We start from the raw sequence: 15703 nt of genomic DNA, 5'->3' as shown, positions 1-15703 counted from the left end.
TTAACAATTTGATGGGAGAAGAAAATGTTAAATTTGCCTTTCTCTGATTATTAGTGAGATTTAATTAAGAAAAATAGATTTTTATTGATTTCAGAAAGGAAGGGAGAGAGAAAGAAACATCAATGATGAGAGAGAATCACTGACCAGCTGCCTCTTGCATGTCCCACATTGGGGATCAAGCACGCAACCTGGGCATGTACCCTGAATGGGAATCAAACCATGATCTCCTGGTTCATAGGTCGATGCTAAACCACTGAGAAACACTGGCAGGGCAATGAGATTTAATTTTTATTTAATTTTTTTTAAGAGATTTAATTTTTAAAAGAATTTATTGGTCACTTGAATCTCTTCCCAGAATTTTGTTCATATTCTTAGCCCATTTTTTGGGAAAAGGTTTATCATTTGATTTTTGTGGTAAAATATACACAACATAAAACCTACCATTTTAACCATTTTCAAGTGTGTAATTCTGTGGCATTACATATCTGCACATTGTTCTGCAACCATCACCACCATCCACCTCCCAAACCTTTTCATCTTCCCACATGGAAACTGTCCCCATCACACACTAACTCCCCTTTCCTTACTCCCCCAGCTTCTGGCAACTGCCATTCTACTTTCTGTCAAAAGATTATTTTTAGATGCCTAGCTGGTGTGGCTCAATGGTTGAACTTTATCCCATGAACCAAGAGGTTGCTGTTAGATTTTCGGTCAGGGCACAGGTTGGTTTGCAGGCTTGATCCCCAGTAGGGCGCGTGCAGGAGGCAGCTGATTGATGATATTTCTCTCACTGAGGTTTCTATCTCTCTATCCCTTTCCCTTCCTCTCTCTAAAAATCAATAAAATCGTATTTTTTTAAAAAAGATGATTTTTTGAGCAAAAGGGTACCAATCAGATGGAAAACAAACTTGTTTTTAAATTCTGTGTCTCTGAAGGAAGAAGTGAAAAGCTAGTTTCTTCTCCTCACCTGCTTTGCTCAGTTTTGCTGTTTAGTGTTTACATGAAGGCCCGAGATAAAATGCGAGGGCAATCTTGAAACCAGCTGGCTCTCACATACCTCGATGACGTCTGTAGGCTTGTTTATGTACTCTTTAAAGATCAAGATGGTGGGAACATAGACGTTGACGTTGTACTGCCCCGTCATCTCTTCCGCGCCTCTCGAACCGACATACACATATCCAAATAAAAAACTGTCTCTGTGTGCAAAAGCAGTCAGCTGTTAGGGCATAACAGAGAGGAAGAAATGAGGTCAATAGCATAGCATGTAAATTATAAATCAAGTGTGACTTCTTACATCAGACGAACACTAGCTTATGGTATGGCCCCACTTGGGCTGTTACACCCTTGTACACTTGTAGAAATTCTATGGTGTTCATGCATGAAAACTGCACCAACAAAGCTCAACACAATTCTTTTCTTTCATAAAGAGAAAAATCATCATCTTATTGAGATGCACACTGGGTGAGGGGCAGGGAGTGTTTGAGGAATTACCTGTACCCCAACTATGTGAGATGGCAGTGACCATCTCGTGTCACAGTGACAACCAGAGGTGTGCTGGAAGTGTAGACGAGGGTCTCACTGAGAGGGCAGGTGTGGAGTCAGACAGGCTTCAAGGGACTCAATACTCCCCACACTGCCAGGGGACCTTGGGTTGTTATAAACCACTCGAAGTTTCAGGATCTTGGTCTATAAAGCAGGGATAATGTCTAGGTCATTGGGGTTTTTTGAAGATTCAATGTATCATGTGTGCGGAAAGCACAGCCTTGCAATAGCATCAGGAGCTGCTCAGTGCACAGTGTTTAAGGCAAATTTCTAGTCTTCGAACATTTCTCATGGGATAAGCTTTTACCTACAAAAAGGACACTCAGGCTACAAGTTCTTCCCAAGGAAATAAGAGAAAACATTACCCCAGCACACAGAGTACCTTGAATGGCAGTGGTATAACCGGCATTTTGTCGAACAGAAGGACATGTGGTTTATTCTCTTGCTGCCAGCCAGAGAGGAATTGGACATAATTTTTATTTGTAACCTTCAATTGAAAAGAGAATGTTAATTTCAATATTGAATTTTCAACCACTGTACTATCATTCAATCAACAGATAATTACATAAAACCAAATGTGTAAAATATTTTATAAAAAATAAGAAATGCAGGCAACTAAGCTTTTGTCTTCATTTGACTAAAACTATTAAAAAGAAAGAGATGTTGATTTCATATTTTCATGTGTTCCAACTCTGAAAGCATAATCTTTTCTAAAATAATTACTGACCATAATATTTAAAAAATGAGCTTTCAAAGTTGGTTCTTGCTTAATTACAGAATAATTTTTAATTAACCTTAATCTATTAACCTTAATCTAATGCAGAAGATAATGCACCAATTGGTCTTTTAAAATAGTTCAAATAAAAGTAAGTGGGCCTGAGCCAGAGTCAAAACTCTCATCACTCAGAGAGCATGGGATTTTGCCATTTTGGTGACACAAAACTGGCTTTGGACTAAATGTTGCTCTGTCCTCAATTAGAGAAATTTAAAACAAGACCTGAAAAGACCACTGTTCCCAAGGAACTTAACCACATCCCAGAACAAAGCTCAGGGATATTTATTGGAAAATAAAGACATCCCAATACCAGGACCCAACAGGTAAAAGGTACACTGTCTAGTATCCAAAAGTAGAAACCCTGGCCAGTGTTGCCCAGTTGGATGAGCATTGTCCCATTCACCAAAAGGTCGCTGGTTTGATTACCGGACAGGGCACATGCCTGGGTTGCAGGCTTGATCTCCCAGTAGGTGTGCTGGAGGCACTGATCGGTGTTTCTCCTTTTTTCTTCCTCTCTCTCAAGTAAAAAAAAAAACCATATTTGAAACAAAACAAAAAGTAGAAGGCATGTAAAGGAAGGGGGCGAGGCCTATCAGCTGAGACGGATCCAAAAACATAACAGATGATAAAAATAAGTGGGCCCACCTCATCTATACTCTTGTTTATGTACATAAACAAGAATTATGTTACATAATTTCATTTATTGCCATCTGAATTGCTACTTTTGTGTTTCCCTGTTTATGCTTTAAAATAATCCTGAGAGAACAAATTAAAAGCATAATTAAATTTCTATCTAGAAATATGTTAATAATTTATAAAAGTATCTTTTCACTCTGCTTCTAGAATGATCTCTATAAAACCCCAATCTGATCATTTCTCCTCATTGCTCAATGGCTCCATCACCTGCCGGCCAAGGCCCAGGTTCCGTAAAGATTCCTCTTCATGCTCTAATGGAGTCCTCTCCCATTCACTGATGCTTACTTCATGCAAAGCAGGCTGTTCCTGTCCTGGACTGCTGTCTGCCTGGAACTCATTCCCTACTTCCCTCTCCTCACCTGGTAAATACAGAACAGGGTCATTTCTGCCAGGAAGGCTTTCCCAGCTCTAGTATACCGGAGGGAAAAAAGCACCCACTAGACTGTGAACTTGAAAATTATCCTCAACACTTGTCCCAGTGCCAGGCATAGAACAGATGCTATGTAAAGGCTGGAGGAACTAGCAGGACAACGCATCATGGTTTCAGGAGCCTACCGTGCTCTCTGACAACTTCCTTTCCAGATAATTCCACCAAGTATTCCTCCTGCAGGTAATGATCCTGCAGGACAGACAATGAACCGTGCAGGAAGAAATTTGATGGAAATGTCTGCATGTTCACTTTCCCTGGTATTGTTAAAGGAACAAATCATTTAAAGTAAAACAAGAATCCTGTTCTAGTTCCTCTGATCCCTAACTTAAGAGACTGGGGGGAAAATGCTTCTTAAATATAAAAACCATAAACTAGTATGAACTCTTTGTGCCTGGCTTCTTTAGCTCAACCCCCTGTATGTGAAATTTCATCATACTGTTGCATCACTATATGTTCTGGAAGTTCCAAAAATAATACTTGTGTTCATGGAATCTGGTATTTTCTATAGATATGGTCATTAAATCTACAATTAGACGGAGCTTAATTTGAATAGTCTCATAAGAAAAGTATCTTCAGTGGAACAAGGCGATGAGTCGGAAAGAAATCCTTTATCTTATATGTTGTGGTCCAACCTTTTGCTTAGGGCAGTGGTCGGCAAACTGCAGCTCGCAAGCCACATGTGGCTCTTTGGCCCCTTGAGTGTGGCTCTTCCACAAAATACCGACTTCTGCGCATGGGCCACGAAGTTTCAATCGCACTGTACGTGTGCGCCCGCACGTGGTATTTTGTGGAAGAGCCACACTCAAGGGGCCAAAGAGCCGCAAGTGGCTCACGAGCTGCAGTTGGCCGACCACTGGCTTAGGGAATAAGAATCACTGTCATTTTAGGCTCAGAGTCCTAGGACCGTAAAACTGCACAGTGGTTATTAACGGGGAGGAGCTCTGTGTCTCTCTACTTCACCTGTTCAATTTCAGTCTCTGACAGACGCCGTGGAAAATACCTGGTGTGAATGATACATTAATTAACACGTCGCTTGCCCTGCTCAAGTGACCACAGGTAGAGCCCGGGCAGCCAGCAGTCAGTCCCAGGCACCTCGCCAACTGCTGCTCAGCCAGGTACTTACTTTCTCCACCAAGTTCCCTGGAAGAAGATTCTCTACAAACTGCCGCAGGTTCTCTGGGACAACCGCGTTATGGAAGAAGGAGACTTTTCCGTTTATGACTCCGACGATAGAGGGTGTGCTGTGTGCTCCCAGGTGACGGGCCAGGCGCCTCTCGTACCCAGCATGGACCACGCCGATCCCTATACCTGAAAAGTATGGGGGACCTACATGACGCCTTTTGTCCCTGGCAGTGGAAGAAATGCTTATTAATTTTTTGGTGTGAAATGATGACCTAGCAGAAGGGGGTATCTGACACTTGTCCTTCTCTCTATTCCTTCTGCCTTAGTTCAGGCCAGTGGTTGCCGCCTCGTCAGGGCTGTAACCTCCTTTCCTCTGCTCTCCCGTTCTGTAACCTGTCCTTCACGTAGCTTTAACAGTTAGCTTTCTATAGAGTAGGACTGATTAGGTCACTCCTCTATATAAAAACTTTTCTTGGCTTTATTACACATTAAAAAATGAAGTCCAGCTTCCTTAGCCTGGAATGTAAGGCTCCTTACTACCTGGCTCCCAGCTCTTCCTGCGCCCCCCTCCTCCCCCCTTACCTACACCCAGTCACACCCTGCTGCTGCTGGCTCTTCTGAGAACGTTGCCCTGCTGGCACTGTTCCTTCTGCCCTAATGTTACTCCCCCGCTTCCTGCCCAGCCAACTCCTAATCACCTTTCAAAAGAATAAGTAAAAAGTTGGTGCTTGACGGTCATTGAATTGAAGAAAGTAGACTAATACATTTCAGGAAGATTTTTAAAAGAAGCTTATAAAATGGGCGCTTTCAAAAATTTAACTTTGGTAAGCTAGAAAACCTAGTTAATCAGAAATTTTCTAAGGTTAATTTATTAAGTGCTTCCTATATATCAGGCACTTAACAAAAAAACTGTCATTTAATATTCAATCTCAGGAAAGCATTTTGGCGAATCTGAGTATCTGAGTGCTTCTGAACGACAGGTTGAAATGTCTGTTTTAGAAGAAATGAACCAATGGTTTTACAGCGCATGGCCTCTCCAGAGAAACATACCCCTCAGGCTGAGTCTGTCCCTTTTTAGTTACTTAAAATAGGTTTGCGCGCGCTCTCGCTCTCTCTCTCTCTCTCTCTCTCTCTTTCACAGACACACACACATACACACAGAGACACACACACACATATTTAGTTCAATAATTCTAACTTTACGGAGTTATTAAAATAAATATCCTCCCTGGATCACTAAGGTTTTCCTGGCACTAAGTGGTAACGATAAACAAAGGAAAGACTAACCTGCGATCGAGAATGGTAACGCATTACCATTGATGTTATGGGCTGAATTGTGTCCCTCACCCCACCCCTTGCAAGACCCTAACACCCAGGACTTCCGAATGTGAATGTATTTGGAGAGTGGGCCTTTAAAGACGTACTGAAGTTAAAATGGGGCCTTCTAAGGGTGGGCCCTAACCCAATACGACAGGTGTCCTTATAAAAAGTTTAGTACACAGAAAAAGAGACACACCAGACCATGCACACATACAGAGATGCCATGTGAACACACAAGGGGAAGGGCACCATCTGCAAGCCAAGGAGAGAGACTGCAGAAAAAACCAACCCTGCCAACACCTCGATCCTGGACTTTCTAATCTTGAGAACTGTGAGAAAATAAATTTCCGTTGTTTATGTGGTATTTTGTTATGGCAGCCCTAGCGAATTAATATACAGAATGAAATCACAAATACCATACGAATAATCTGAAAATCCTACCAGCCTTGACAGTGATGCTTGAGGGCTGCTTTGTTCACCAATCATTTTTAAGCTTCTCCTATGTATTAGGCCCCAGCTAGATGTTAGAAGACTATATAGGTAAAGCTTCAAATTAATAATGCAAAGTGAAATTGGCTGATTCATTTCCCCTGAAAATGTGTCCTTGGAAAATACTAGTCACCATGAACTTGTGAAGAGAAACCATACCGTTCATTCTCCCCAACATCCCATAAAACTCAAGATTTAGAAAGTTACGTTCTCCCATATAAACATCTTCCAGTGAATAAAATTATCTTACCCAATCCTTCTAGTTCTTCGACTACTTCTTTCCAAACAGGCTCTATGTGGATACAGGTAAAGCACCAATCTGAGGTGATCTTAATGAGGTAGGGTCTCTTGAAGCTATCGGGAACCACTTTATTCACATAATATGAAAAGTGCAATAAATGTCTCTCATCAATGGGCTCCTGATGCTCAGAACCAAAGGGGAAGTGCATGAACGATTCCTCAAAATAAAAATTTCCTGGGAACTGGCGGAAGCGATGCTCTTGCTGCTTCTGGTGGTCCTGGTTCTCTCTACCCTGTCCGTAGATATCATATTCAGATCTCTTTTCTTCATGGGAAAGAATCTATAAAGAAAGGAAAAAAAAGAAATCTATGGAACAAAAAAAAGTTTACCCAAAGAATGTTCCTGTAAGCAGCTTGGAAGATATGAGAAGAAAATAAATGTAGATATGACATGATTAGATATTCTAAATCAGTCACTCTACATCCAGAACATTCTCTCAATAGAAACATTAAGTATTTCAAGACCAAATTACTCCAGTCACTTACTCATGTTCATCTTGGATTTAAAGACTTTTGAACTATCATAATACTAAGCACATCAGTAAAACAAATAAAACTTAACATAATGTTGCCACCAGGGCTCAACCACAAGAAAATTGACTAGGTCACGGCACTAAATTGGAATGGTTCAAACCAAAATATGAAAAGCTGGACACCAAAAAGTAACCCCAGACTGAGCTCAGTGTCTTGTGTGTTGGCCGACTTTGTTTTACTTAGAAATAACTTTGACGTCTGAAATTTGAGACCCCGCTTTAGGATGAAGTCATTCCAGGAGCGGGGCTGTGTGGTGAAGAGCATTACCCTGCCCAAAGCGGGAAGCTTATCTTTTGTGTCTCCCGGACACACTACTTACGCTGACATGTTAGAAAACTGTTGAAAATCTTGTGTTTAAATGTATTTGCAACCTTGTGTCACATTAATAACTACAGGCAAATTGGTCTGTAGTTCTTTAAGTTTCTAGAATATGTGCTGCCAACAGAGTACATCATGTAAGTTTCTAAGGAGGAAATAGAGATATACCTTCACGGTAATCCTACAGTTCTAATTAAAGCCTTTAAAATAGGCAATTTACTATTAATTTTTATTTTTAAAGTATTTTTACTGATTTCAGAGAGGAAGGGAGAGGGAGATAGAAAATCAATGATGAGAGAGAATCACTGATTGGCTGCCTCCTGCACACCCCACACTGGGGCTCGAGCCTGCAACCTGGGCATGTGCCCTGACTAGGAATCAAACCATTACCTCCTTCCTGGTTTATAGGGTGATGCTCAACCACTGAGTCACACCGGCCAGGTTAGGCCATTTTTTTAAAAAAAGCTTAAGTGCTCAGGTACTAGTTCTGACACTGGATGTGGCCAAATATGGTCTCTCTACCATCATCTAGAAACTGGGTCAAGGGCATAGGGAATATGCCCTGTCTGAGAAGACTTTATTACACAGTTAGACATGCTTTGTAGGAGCTAATAGATGCATCCCAAAGTTTGACACAATACCTCGTAAGCCTTGCTAATTTCAATGAACTTGTCTTCTGCTTGAGGATGTTTGTTTTTGTCAGGATGCCTGAAACACAAAAGGGCAGGCGGTGAGAATGGGCTTAATGTTTCACATACGGTCAATTAACATCCTTGTCCACAAGGTTCCCTAGCTCAGAGGCAAGTGGAAGGCTATTTTGTTAGGACAGTTTCTTAAAAATGAATGGCAGAAGCAATCAGCTGCTTCACATGACTATTAAAAAAATGCAACTTTAAAACAGGCAATTTCTTCCCAAAGTATTTCAGCCGGGCACGGTTTCAACGTGCAACAGGAGACAGTCCTGCAGCATTTTCTAGGAAAGGTGGGAAACATGTGTGCCTTTACAGTGCTCCCCAACACGGCTAACGCTGGTTCACGCTAAAGTCACTTATCTGTAAGAACCAACTTCTTTTCCGATGGCGGCATTTCATCCCAAAGCTAGAACGGTATCAATGATATCAATTTCTTCTCAGTTAGACAGAGGAGATAGCTTTAAGGATGCAACATGAATTTGTTTAGTAGCAACCATGTTTCAAATAGCATCTTGCTGCTATGTTCAAATGAGCTCATTTTCGTTTTTACTATTACTCTGGTTATCATTCTACCTACGCAGGCCTTTTACCTGCAAATAGATAATGTTCTCAAGGCCACGTTTTAAGATGTGAGCAAAGTCTACAGTTTAAGAAACAAAATGATTTCAACTAATATTGGAACAACTATTTGTTTGCTATTATACACAGCCAGCAATTATCCATCTTGTGGTCATATCTTATTATGTAATCTGCTTGTGTTTATACCAATTTCAGCTTTGAGGGGTTTAAAGTCCTGGAAAGTAGGGGCTGGGTTTAATGTCCTTAGAACCCCCTAAGATCTAAATCAGTGTTTAATTTTTCAGTGTTCATTTTATTGAAACTCTATTGCAGGCCTTATTCTTTATGTAATCACTTCTGCTAACTTCTAGTAAATTTCCTCTAGACAAGGTTCTGGAAAGAGAACACCCACTGGGAAGCAAATGACTACTAAAAACAGCACCAAGTATATCAGGATAAAAACAATTTGCAACTTGACCAACTTATTCTAGCAGGAACATATTTTTAATGAATTATACTACACATTCTGATTTCAGTAAAAATAAAGAAACTACAAATGGTTGGTTGTTGAATTTGGACATCACTCCCTAATAATACTTGTTATGAATATTAATGGGGAAAATCTCAGCTGGTATAATGAAAATAGTATGAAAAAGGAGACATATGTAATACTTTAAACAATAAAGGATTTGAAAAGAAAAAGAAAATAGTATGACTTAAGGAAACAAGGTGATGGTTTTGCAGCATGTTTCTGGATGACAAAAAAAAGTGCTTTAAATATTCAAACTCAGGCTAGGGGCTGACAAGATAAAAGTTATGCGATCATACAAATAAAGATTTAACAGACAGATCTCTGTAGGGGGAAGGGTGGGAAGGGACTTTTAAAGAGACTGAACCAAAGAGAGCTGTGAGGGCAGCTGGGTTAAAACCACAGATCCTGCAACAGAGGGAACTGCAGGACAGCTTCAGCTTATAAGGAATATTTTTCTAAACACAGGGAGACAGCACAATGTTGACAACAGTTAGAAAAAGATAACTTCAACTCTAGGAAAGTGCTGTTCAATGCTATTTTCAGTGCATGAAACATTTCACAAACTGCAATATATACACATCCTTTACATTTCAAAGGGAAGAATATACTGTACTTGGCATCTACAGGTGGTCTAGCTACCTCTAAGGGAATAAAAACAAAGGTAGAAAGAGTAATATAGTTTGAATGACAACTGTAATTAAAAATTAAAAAATACGAAAAATAGTGAAAATAAACATTAAAAGTAATACAGTAAAGTATTAGAGAAATCTACTGTTCAGGTGACTGGCCATGTTATACCCCTTTGCTTCAAATCAAATTGTGTGTTCCTCTACTCTCACGTTCTGTAACCTGTTCTCTGTAACTCTTTTCTTTGGAGTGGGAGGAATTGTTTATTTTGCCAATGTAGATGACAAAATAAAAGTACCTATGATAAAACTTCTTTATTGGAAGACAGACAGTTTTCCTGAGGAAAAAAAGTAATTTCAAATGGTTTCACGAAGCAAGGGGCTCACTCTTGAGAAGTCTAAGCAACACTATTATAAAACATAGGAGAGGAAGGCTACAAATCCAATTCAGCAATTAACCACATCCCCCTGCTATAGTTCATTTTGAGAAAACACTACTATTTTTCAGTGCATATGAAACCGTTACAAAAGGAGACAGACTATTTCAGCGATAAAACACTGCCATAGCCAAAATTTAGCAGAAAATAGTACAGCGAAAATCCAAGGTAAAGTAAAATTTTAGTCTTTCACTGGATGATACTCTATATATTTCTATGGCGATGAATTACTCCTAAAGAGAATCTAATTAAGGAAGAGAATCATATAACTCATTTAATTAATATAATACTCTTTTCAGCTTTGAAGACAGCAAAGTCAAAACTGTATGTTTTAATAGGTCTTACATACGAAAGCGATCATTTCTGCTTCTTTTTTTTTAAAATATATTTTATTGATTTTTTACAGAGAGGAAGGGAGAGGGATAGAAAGTTAGAAACGTCGATGAGAGAGAAACATCAATCAGCTGCCTCCTGCACCCCCCCTACTGGGGATGTGCCGGCAACCCAGGTACATGCCCTTGACCGGGATCGAACCGGGGACCCTTCAGTCCACAGGCCGACACTCTATCCACTGAGCCATACCGGCCAGGGCCATTTCTGCTTCTAAAATGCTGCCAAAGGCCATGTCCTGTACAAAAGAATGTGAGTACCTTATGAGTTCATTGCAGATTTATAAATTTTGCTTTAAACATAAAAAGGCAAGAGTTTGAAGTGATGTCAAAACCAACTTTACTGTGAAGGGTCCCTGAAAAGAGCCCATGCATAATTAGAGACTGTGTTTTTTAGTAACCGATTCTGGATTCTTTTTTTTTTTTTTTTAAATATATTTTATTGATTTTTTACAGAGAGGAAGGGAGAGAGATAGAGAGTCAGAAACATCGATGAGAGAGAGACATCGATCAGCTGCCTCCTGCACATCTCCTACTGGGGATGTGCCCGCAACCCAGGTACATGCCCCTGACCGGAATCGAACCTGGGACCCTTCAGTCCGCAGGCCGATGCTCTATCCACTGAGCCAAACCAGTTTCGGCGTCTGGATTCTTCATGATATGGATAATAAGGTCTAAAATATCCATTCAAAACATTGTATTTTAAAACTATCTTTTACTGTATTGCAACCAGTTTAAAACTAAGATACATGTTTCATTGAAGAATGATGGTGTCAGCAGTCACACACAGCCTGCAATGCCATCTGCATGTTGCAATTTTGCTCCTGCCTGACTTCCTTCCCACCCAAACACTGACTTACTCACTCTTACTTCTGCCCAGATAGGTAAGTGATTAAAAAAAAAAAAAGCAATAAACTACCTGTTGGTGCAGAAGGTCAAACTATGGAAGCCAGAGGTAATACAGAATTAACCCATAAAACTGGGACAGCAAAACCCTCCCTCAAAGTGTAATTATAAGGTTTAAATGAGATAAACATAGAACTTGGAGCCTAGCATGTAGGTGCTCAGTGACGGCTCCCATCCCAACCTTCCTCCTGTTCTTATGCCTGGTTCACCCAGCTGTAGCCTCCCATGTTCTTTCCCTCCTGCTGTTCCCTTCCAGCTATCTAATCCAGCATTTCTACTTAGGCAAGTCCACAATATTAGTATTAGTGGAAGAAACTGATGCTGTCTGTCCAAAATAAGTTTTAAATTTCTTGCTATTCTGCTAATTCATAAACATGTGTATATTCTCTAGCATATATAGTATCTACAGGTAAAATTCTGATTTTTCTATAAAATAACAAACTTAATCCCCGAATATTCATTTAAAAAATTGAGGGCAAAAAGCTCTTATTCTAAAATAGTTTGAAAGCTTAAAAAATAATAATCTAGAAATTAGGATTGAATGGTGTTGCCTTTAACAATGACACGCATGAGGAGTTACTTTATGAATAACATCATGGGAAGGTAGCTTATCCATTGTTGAGTACATATATATTTTAAACATTAAAGTTCCCTCCTACTTAATATTAAATATGCTAATGGTATCTAGGGCAACTAAGGGGGTTTCACAGTAACACAGGCTTTGGGTCACATTACTAAAATTATAGAAAAACATGAACATTAGACCTCCCAAATAAAATATTTTAGACAGATATATGTTATATATTTATTGAACACAGAGACAAATAAAAGCTAATCGGAAGTTAGGCTTCATTTTCCTGCTAAAACTGCTAACCTTATATTAAACTATTTCTTTGTTTCACCTACCATTTCCGGACGAGCTTCTTATAAGCCTTTTTAATATCAGCCTGACTGGCTCTTCGAGTGACCCCTAGGACTCTGTACGGGTCAAAAGCCAACGCAGACAGAATTTGCAGGATCAGAACCAGAACTATCAAGAACTGCCAGGAAATGCTCAACTTTTTCACTTCCATTTCTCTTCCTTTCCAGAGCTGAAATAATTGAAGAGGCAACAAGTTTCAGTGGTAGAAACCTGGACAGTCTTCCTTTTTAGGTCAAGGTATAAGACATAGAGATGAAAAACAAAACAAAGAAAAGATATTTTGCAGGAAAAGTGTCACGCTGTTTGACTTACATTTAAAAAAAGTCAACAACCTCACAACTATTTACATTACAAATAAGAATGGAGCTCCAGTGGCGCAATCGGTTAGCGCGCGGTACTTATACATTACAAATAAGAATTATTATAGAACAATTATAGATGAAAAGATGAGCAATAAGAGTAGCAACTCTCCAGAATCCTTGGATTAAAAAAGCGTTAGAAATGACTAAAAATGAATAAGATGAAGAAATGATAAGCAAATGTGGGAAGATGTATATGAAAATCAAGGTGACTACATCTCAAATACACTGTTTCACTTATTTTGACAATAATAGTGTAAACTTAAAATATGAGGCATAAGAATACCCCACTTAGTGTATATGATAAATAAATTCATGAAACGATCAGATATACCATGTGCAAAATCACCAAATGAGAGAGTTGTGGCATCCTTGGGAGTTAGGAAGTACAAATACAAAAGTGAAACACTCTTAAAAAAATGGCGCAATTATGATTTAAATATGCTCCAATTCTGTTCTTTCTCACCAAGCCCATTAGAACAACAAAAAAATGAAGCTGCTCTTTAATTTGATCGTTAGCAATAAATGGAAACCTCAGGAAATGCTCAACGTTTTCACTTCCATTGGAGAAAAAGTAGGGAGACAAAATTTAGTTTTCCACGTGAAGGGAAATTAATACCCAAGGCTGTAGGCCAGACATGGTTCTCAAATATTAAAGCTCCATCTCTGGTGAGTGTAGTGACTGAATTCACCCAGGGTTTCTGGAATAATCCTGGCTGGTTAATACAGCGGTACTGCTGTATTGCACCGACACTTGCACTCCAGGATTGCGATCTTGGGGATATCATACAAAGGCTTCCCAAGGGCCATATTTATCCCGACTTCTCATAAACTAAGTTTTAAGGTTCAAGTGTCTATGGTGGCACCTTTCTTGAGAGGGTGAGCGAAAGCTCTAACAGCTGTGGATTCTGACAGCTAGAAGTCTAAATGCTGCCTGAGAGTCCGCACAACATTGACTAACCCGATGGCCGACGTTGAGGACTGCACGCATGCTGAATAAAATGGGAAAACAATGTCTTCCTCGATCAGGCAACCTGTAACCTAGTCTGTCCTTCAAGACACGCACAGCCCGCGAAGAGTCCGGATGGGGATGTAGCTACTGGGTAAGCGCATGGGCCTGGGATCAGCCTAAGACCGGGACCCAACCTCCACCACGTCATGACCTTGGGCAAATCACTTAAACTGGTGAAGCCTCAGTGTCCTTATCCAAAACATGGGGGCGGAGAAGACAGTCTCGAAAGGATCAACCTGGGAGTTAAACGTATGTGAAGTATTTACGGGGCACAGGGTCAAGTCCATCAGCGGTACTTGTTATCTATCATTCTTTTGCTGTCGTGCTGTGCAATCAGGCCTTATTCAACTGTGTCGGTCGCCTCCAGACAGAAGGCCCAAGTGGCGGGGGCCGTGGGGTCCTTTTGCAGACAGCGGGCCGGTGCCGGCCTCCGGGCAGGAAACCATCTGCCCAACAGGTAGGCAGGCTGCCGCCCTTGGGCCATAGCCCCTAAACCAGGCAGCCGCTCCGCAGACGCGCTCGGAGTCGGAGCAACGCCTCGGGCCCCCGCCGGAGGTCGCCACCCTCCAGGAGACGGTCGCCTCCTCCGCTGCCCGCCGAGAGCCCTGGGCTGGGCCCGGTCGGCTCCCGGTGCCCCCCCAGGCCCAGCAGGGACCCGCAACGAAGAGGGAGACTGAAGGGAAATTCCCGAGCCTGCCCGGCCCCGCCGCGTCCGCCGCTCCGCGCGTCACGCCGGGAAGGAGTTACCGGGAAAGGGCACTGGCCTCAAGGGCTGCAGAGTCCAAGGTCCAGTGATGTCCGCTGGCCAGGAGGCTCTGGTCCACAGCAGCGATCGCCGGGGCCTGGGGAGGGGAAGAGGGAGAGGGACCAGCCTGAAGGGAGTCACGTGGTACTTAAAGGCCCAGCGCCTCGAAGGCAGGGACTGAGTGCTTGTTCGCAAGTGTATTTTGACCCTGGCCGCACGCCGTCTGCGCGTGGACCTAACGCAGTTACCATGGGGATGAGGAGCGCTCTTTGGCTGGATCAAAAGGGATGATCGTAACCAAAGAGGTCAAAACGTGCCTGCTAGCTAGGCTAAGTCGCGGTGCAAGATGGGATGCCAAGGAGACCTCCCCGATCCAGGGAGGAGTTTCCAGTGCTACCAGAAGATGGCCTGCTCTAGCAACAGTTGCTACGGTGGGGAAGCAATCGCTGGTCCCGCTTCTCTTTCAGCCTATTCATAGAATCCTAGAGCGTCAGAATTGAAAGGACCTTAGGGATTCTCTCTAGTCCAACTCCTCCATATGCTGATGGGAAGACTGAGGTCGAGAGAGGGCAGGGACCTTCCCAAGGCCTGGAACCCAGGACTCTTAAACCCATTTACCCCAAAGCCGGCTCCACCTTAGTGCCAGTCCCTGCCCTTCGCACGGGAAAGCGATGTGTGGTGGTGTTGGGGAAAGGGAGAGGCACAGGTGAAGGAGGTAAACTTTCATTGAGCCAATGAGATAGGTTCTTTACAGATATAGATTTCATATCCTCCCTGCACTGTTTTTATTTATGTTTATGTCCTTTGCATTTATCACCATCTAATATACTACATCTTTTATTTTATCACTAGGGGCCCATTGCACGAATTCGTGCACCTTGAAAAGAACTGTGGGCCGCAAGGCTGCAGGGGGCACAGGGGCAGGTCTTGGCTGCACCCCAGCCTGGCCCCTCCCACTGCTGCAGCCCCCATCCCCTGTCTGCTGGCAGCCTCTGCTTG

The 15703-nt window shown here is 41.7% G+C and overlaps 1 protein-coding gene across 2 annotated transcripts in view; it reads right to left on the bottom strand.

Annotated features, from left to right (window-relative positions):
- The window catches only part of DNAJC16 (DnaJ heat shock protein family (Hsp40) member C16), a 31943-nt gene extending 17103 nt beyond the window's left edge, over positions 1-14840 (bottom strand). Inside the window, exons 1-7 of one of the 2 annotated variants that reach the window (XM_036350664.1) lie at positions 14707-14840; positions 12573-12757; positions 8168-8234; positions 6625-6955; positions 4567-4751; positions 1925-2029; positions 1058-1216 (exon numbers count right to left, since the gene is read on the bottom strand). In XM_036350664.1, coding sequence (XP_036206557.1) covers positions 1058-1216; positions 1925-2029; positions 4567-4751; positions 6625-6955; positions 8168-8234; positions 12573-12739 — 1014 coding nt within the window. In that variant the 5' untranslated portion in view covers positions 12740-12757; positions 14707-14840. The remainder of the gene's footprint in view (positions 1-1057; positions 1217-1924; positions 2030-4566; positions 4752-6624; positions 6956-8167; positions 8235-12572; positions 12758-14706) is intronic. The other variant, XM_036350667.1, reaches the window with a different exon arrangement.
- Positions 14841-15703: the final 863 nt, after the last annotated feature.

Source organism: Myotis myotis, unplaced genomic scaffold (assembly GCF_014108235.1).
Source record: "Myotis myotis isolate mMyoMyo1 unplaced genomic scaffold, mMyoMyo1.p scaffold_m19_p_2, whole genome shotgun sequence".
NCBI classification, from domain to species: Eukaryota; Metazoa; Chordata; class Mammalia; order Chiroptera; family Vespertilionidae; genus Myotis; species Myotis myotis.
Note: the sequence above shows the minus strand (reverse complement) of the source record. Positions and strands in the feature narration are given on the sequence as shown.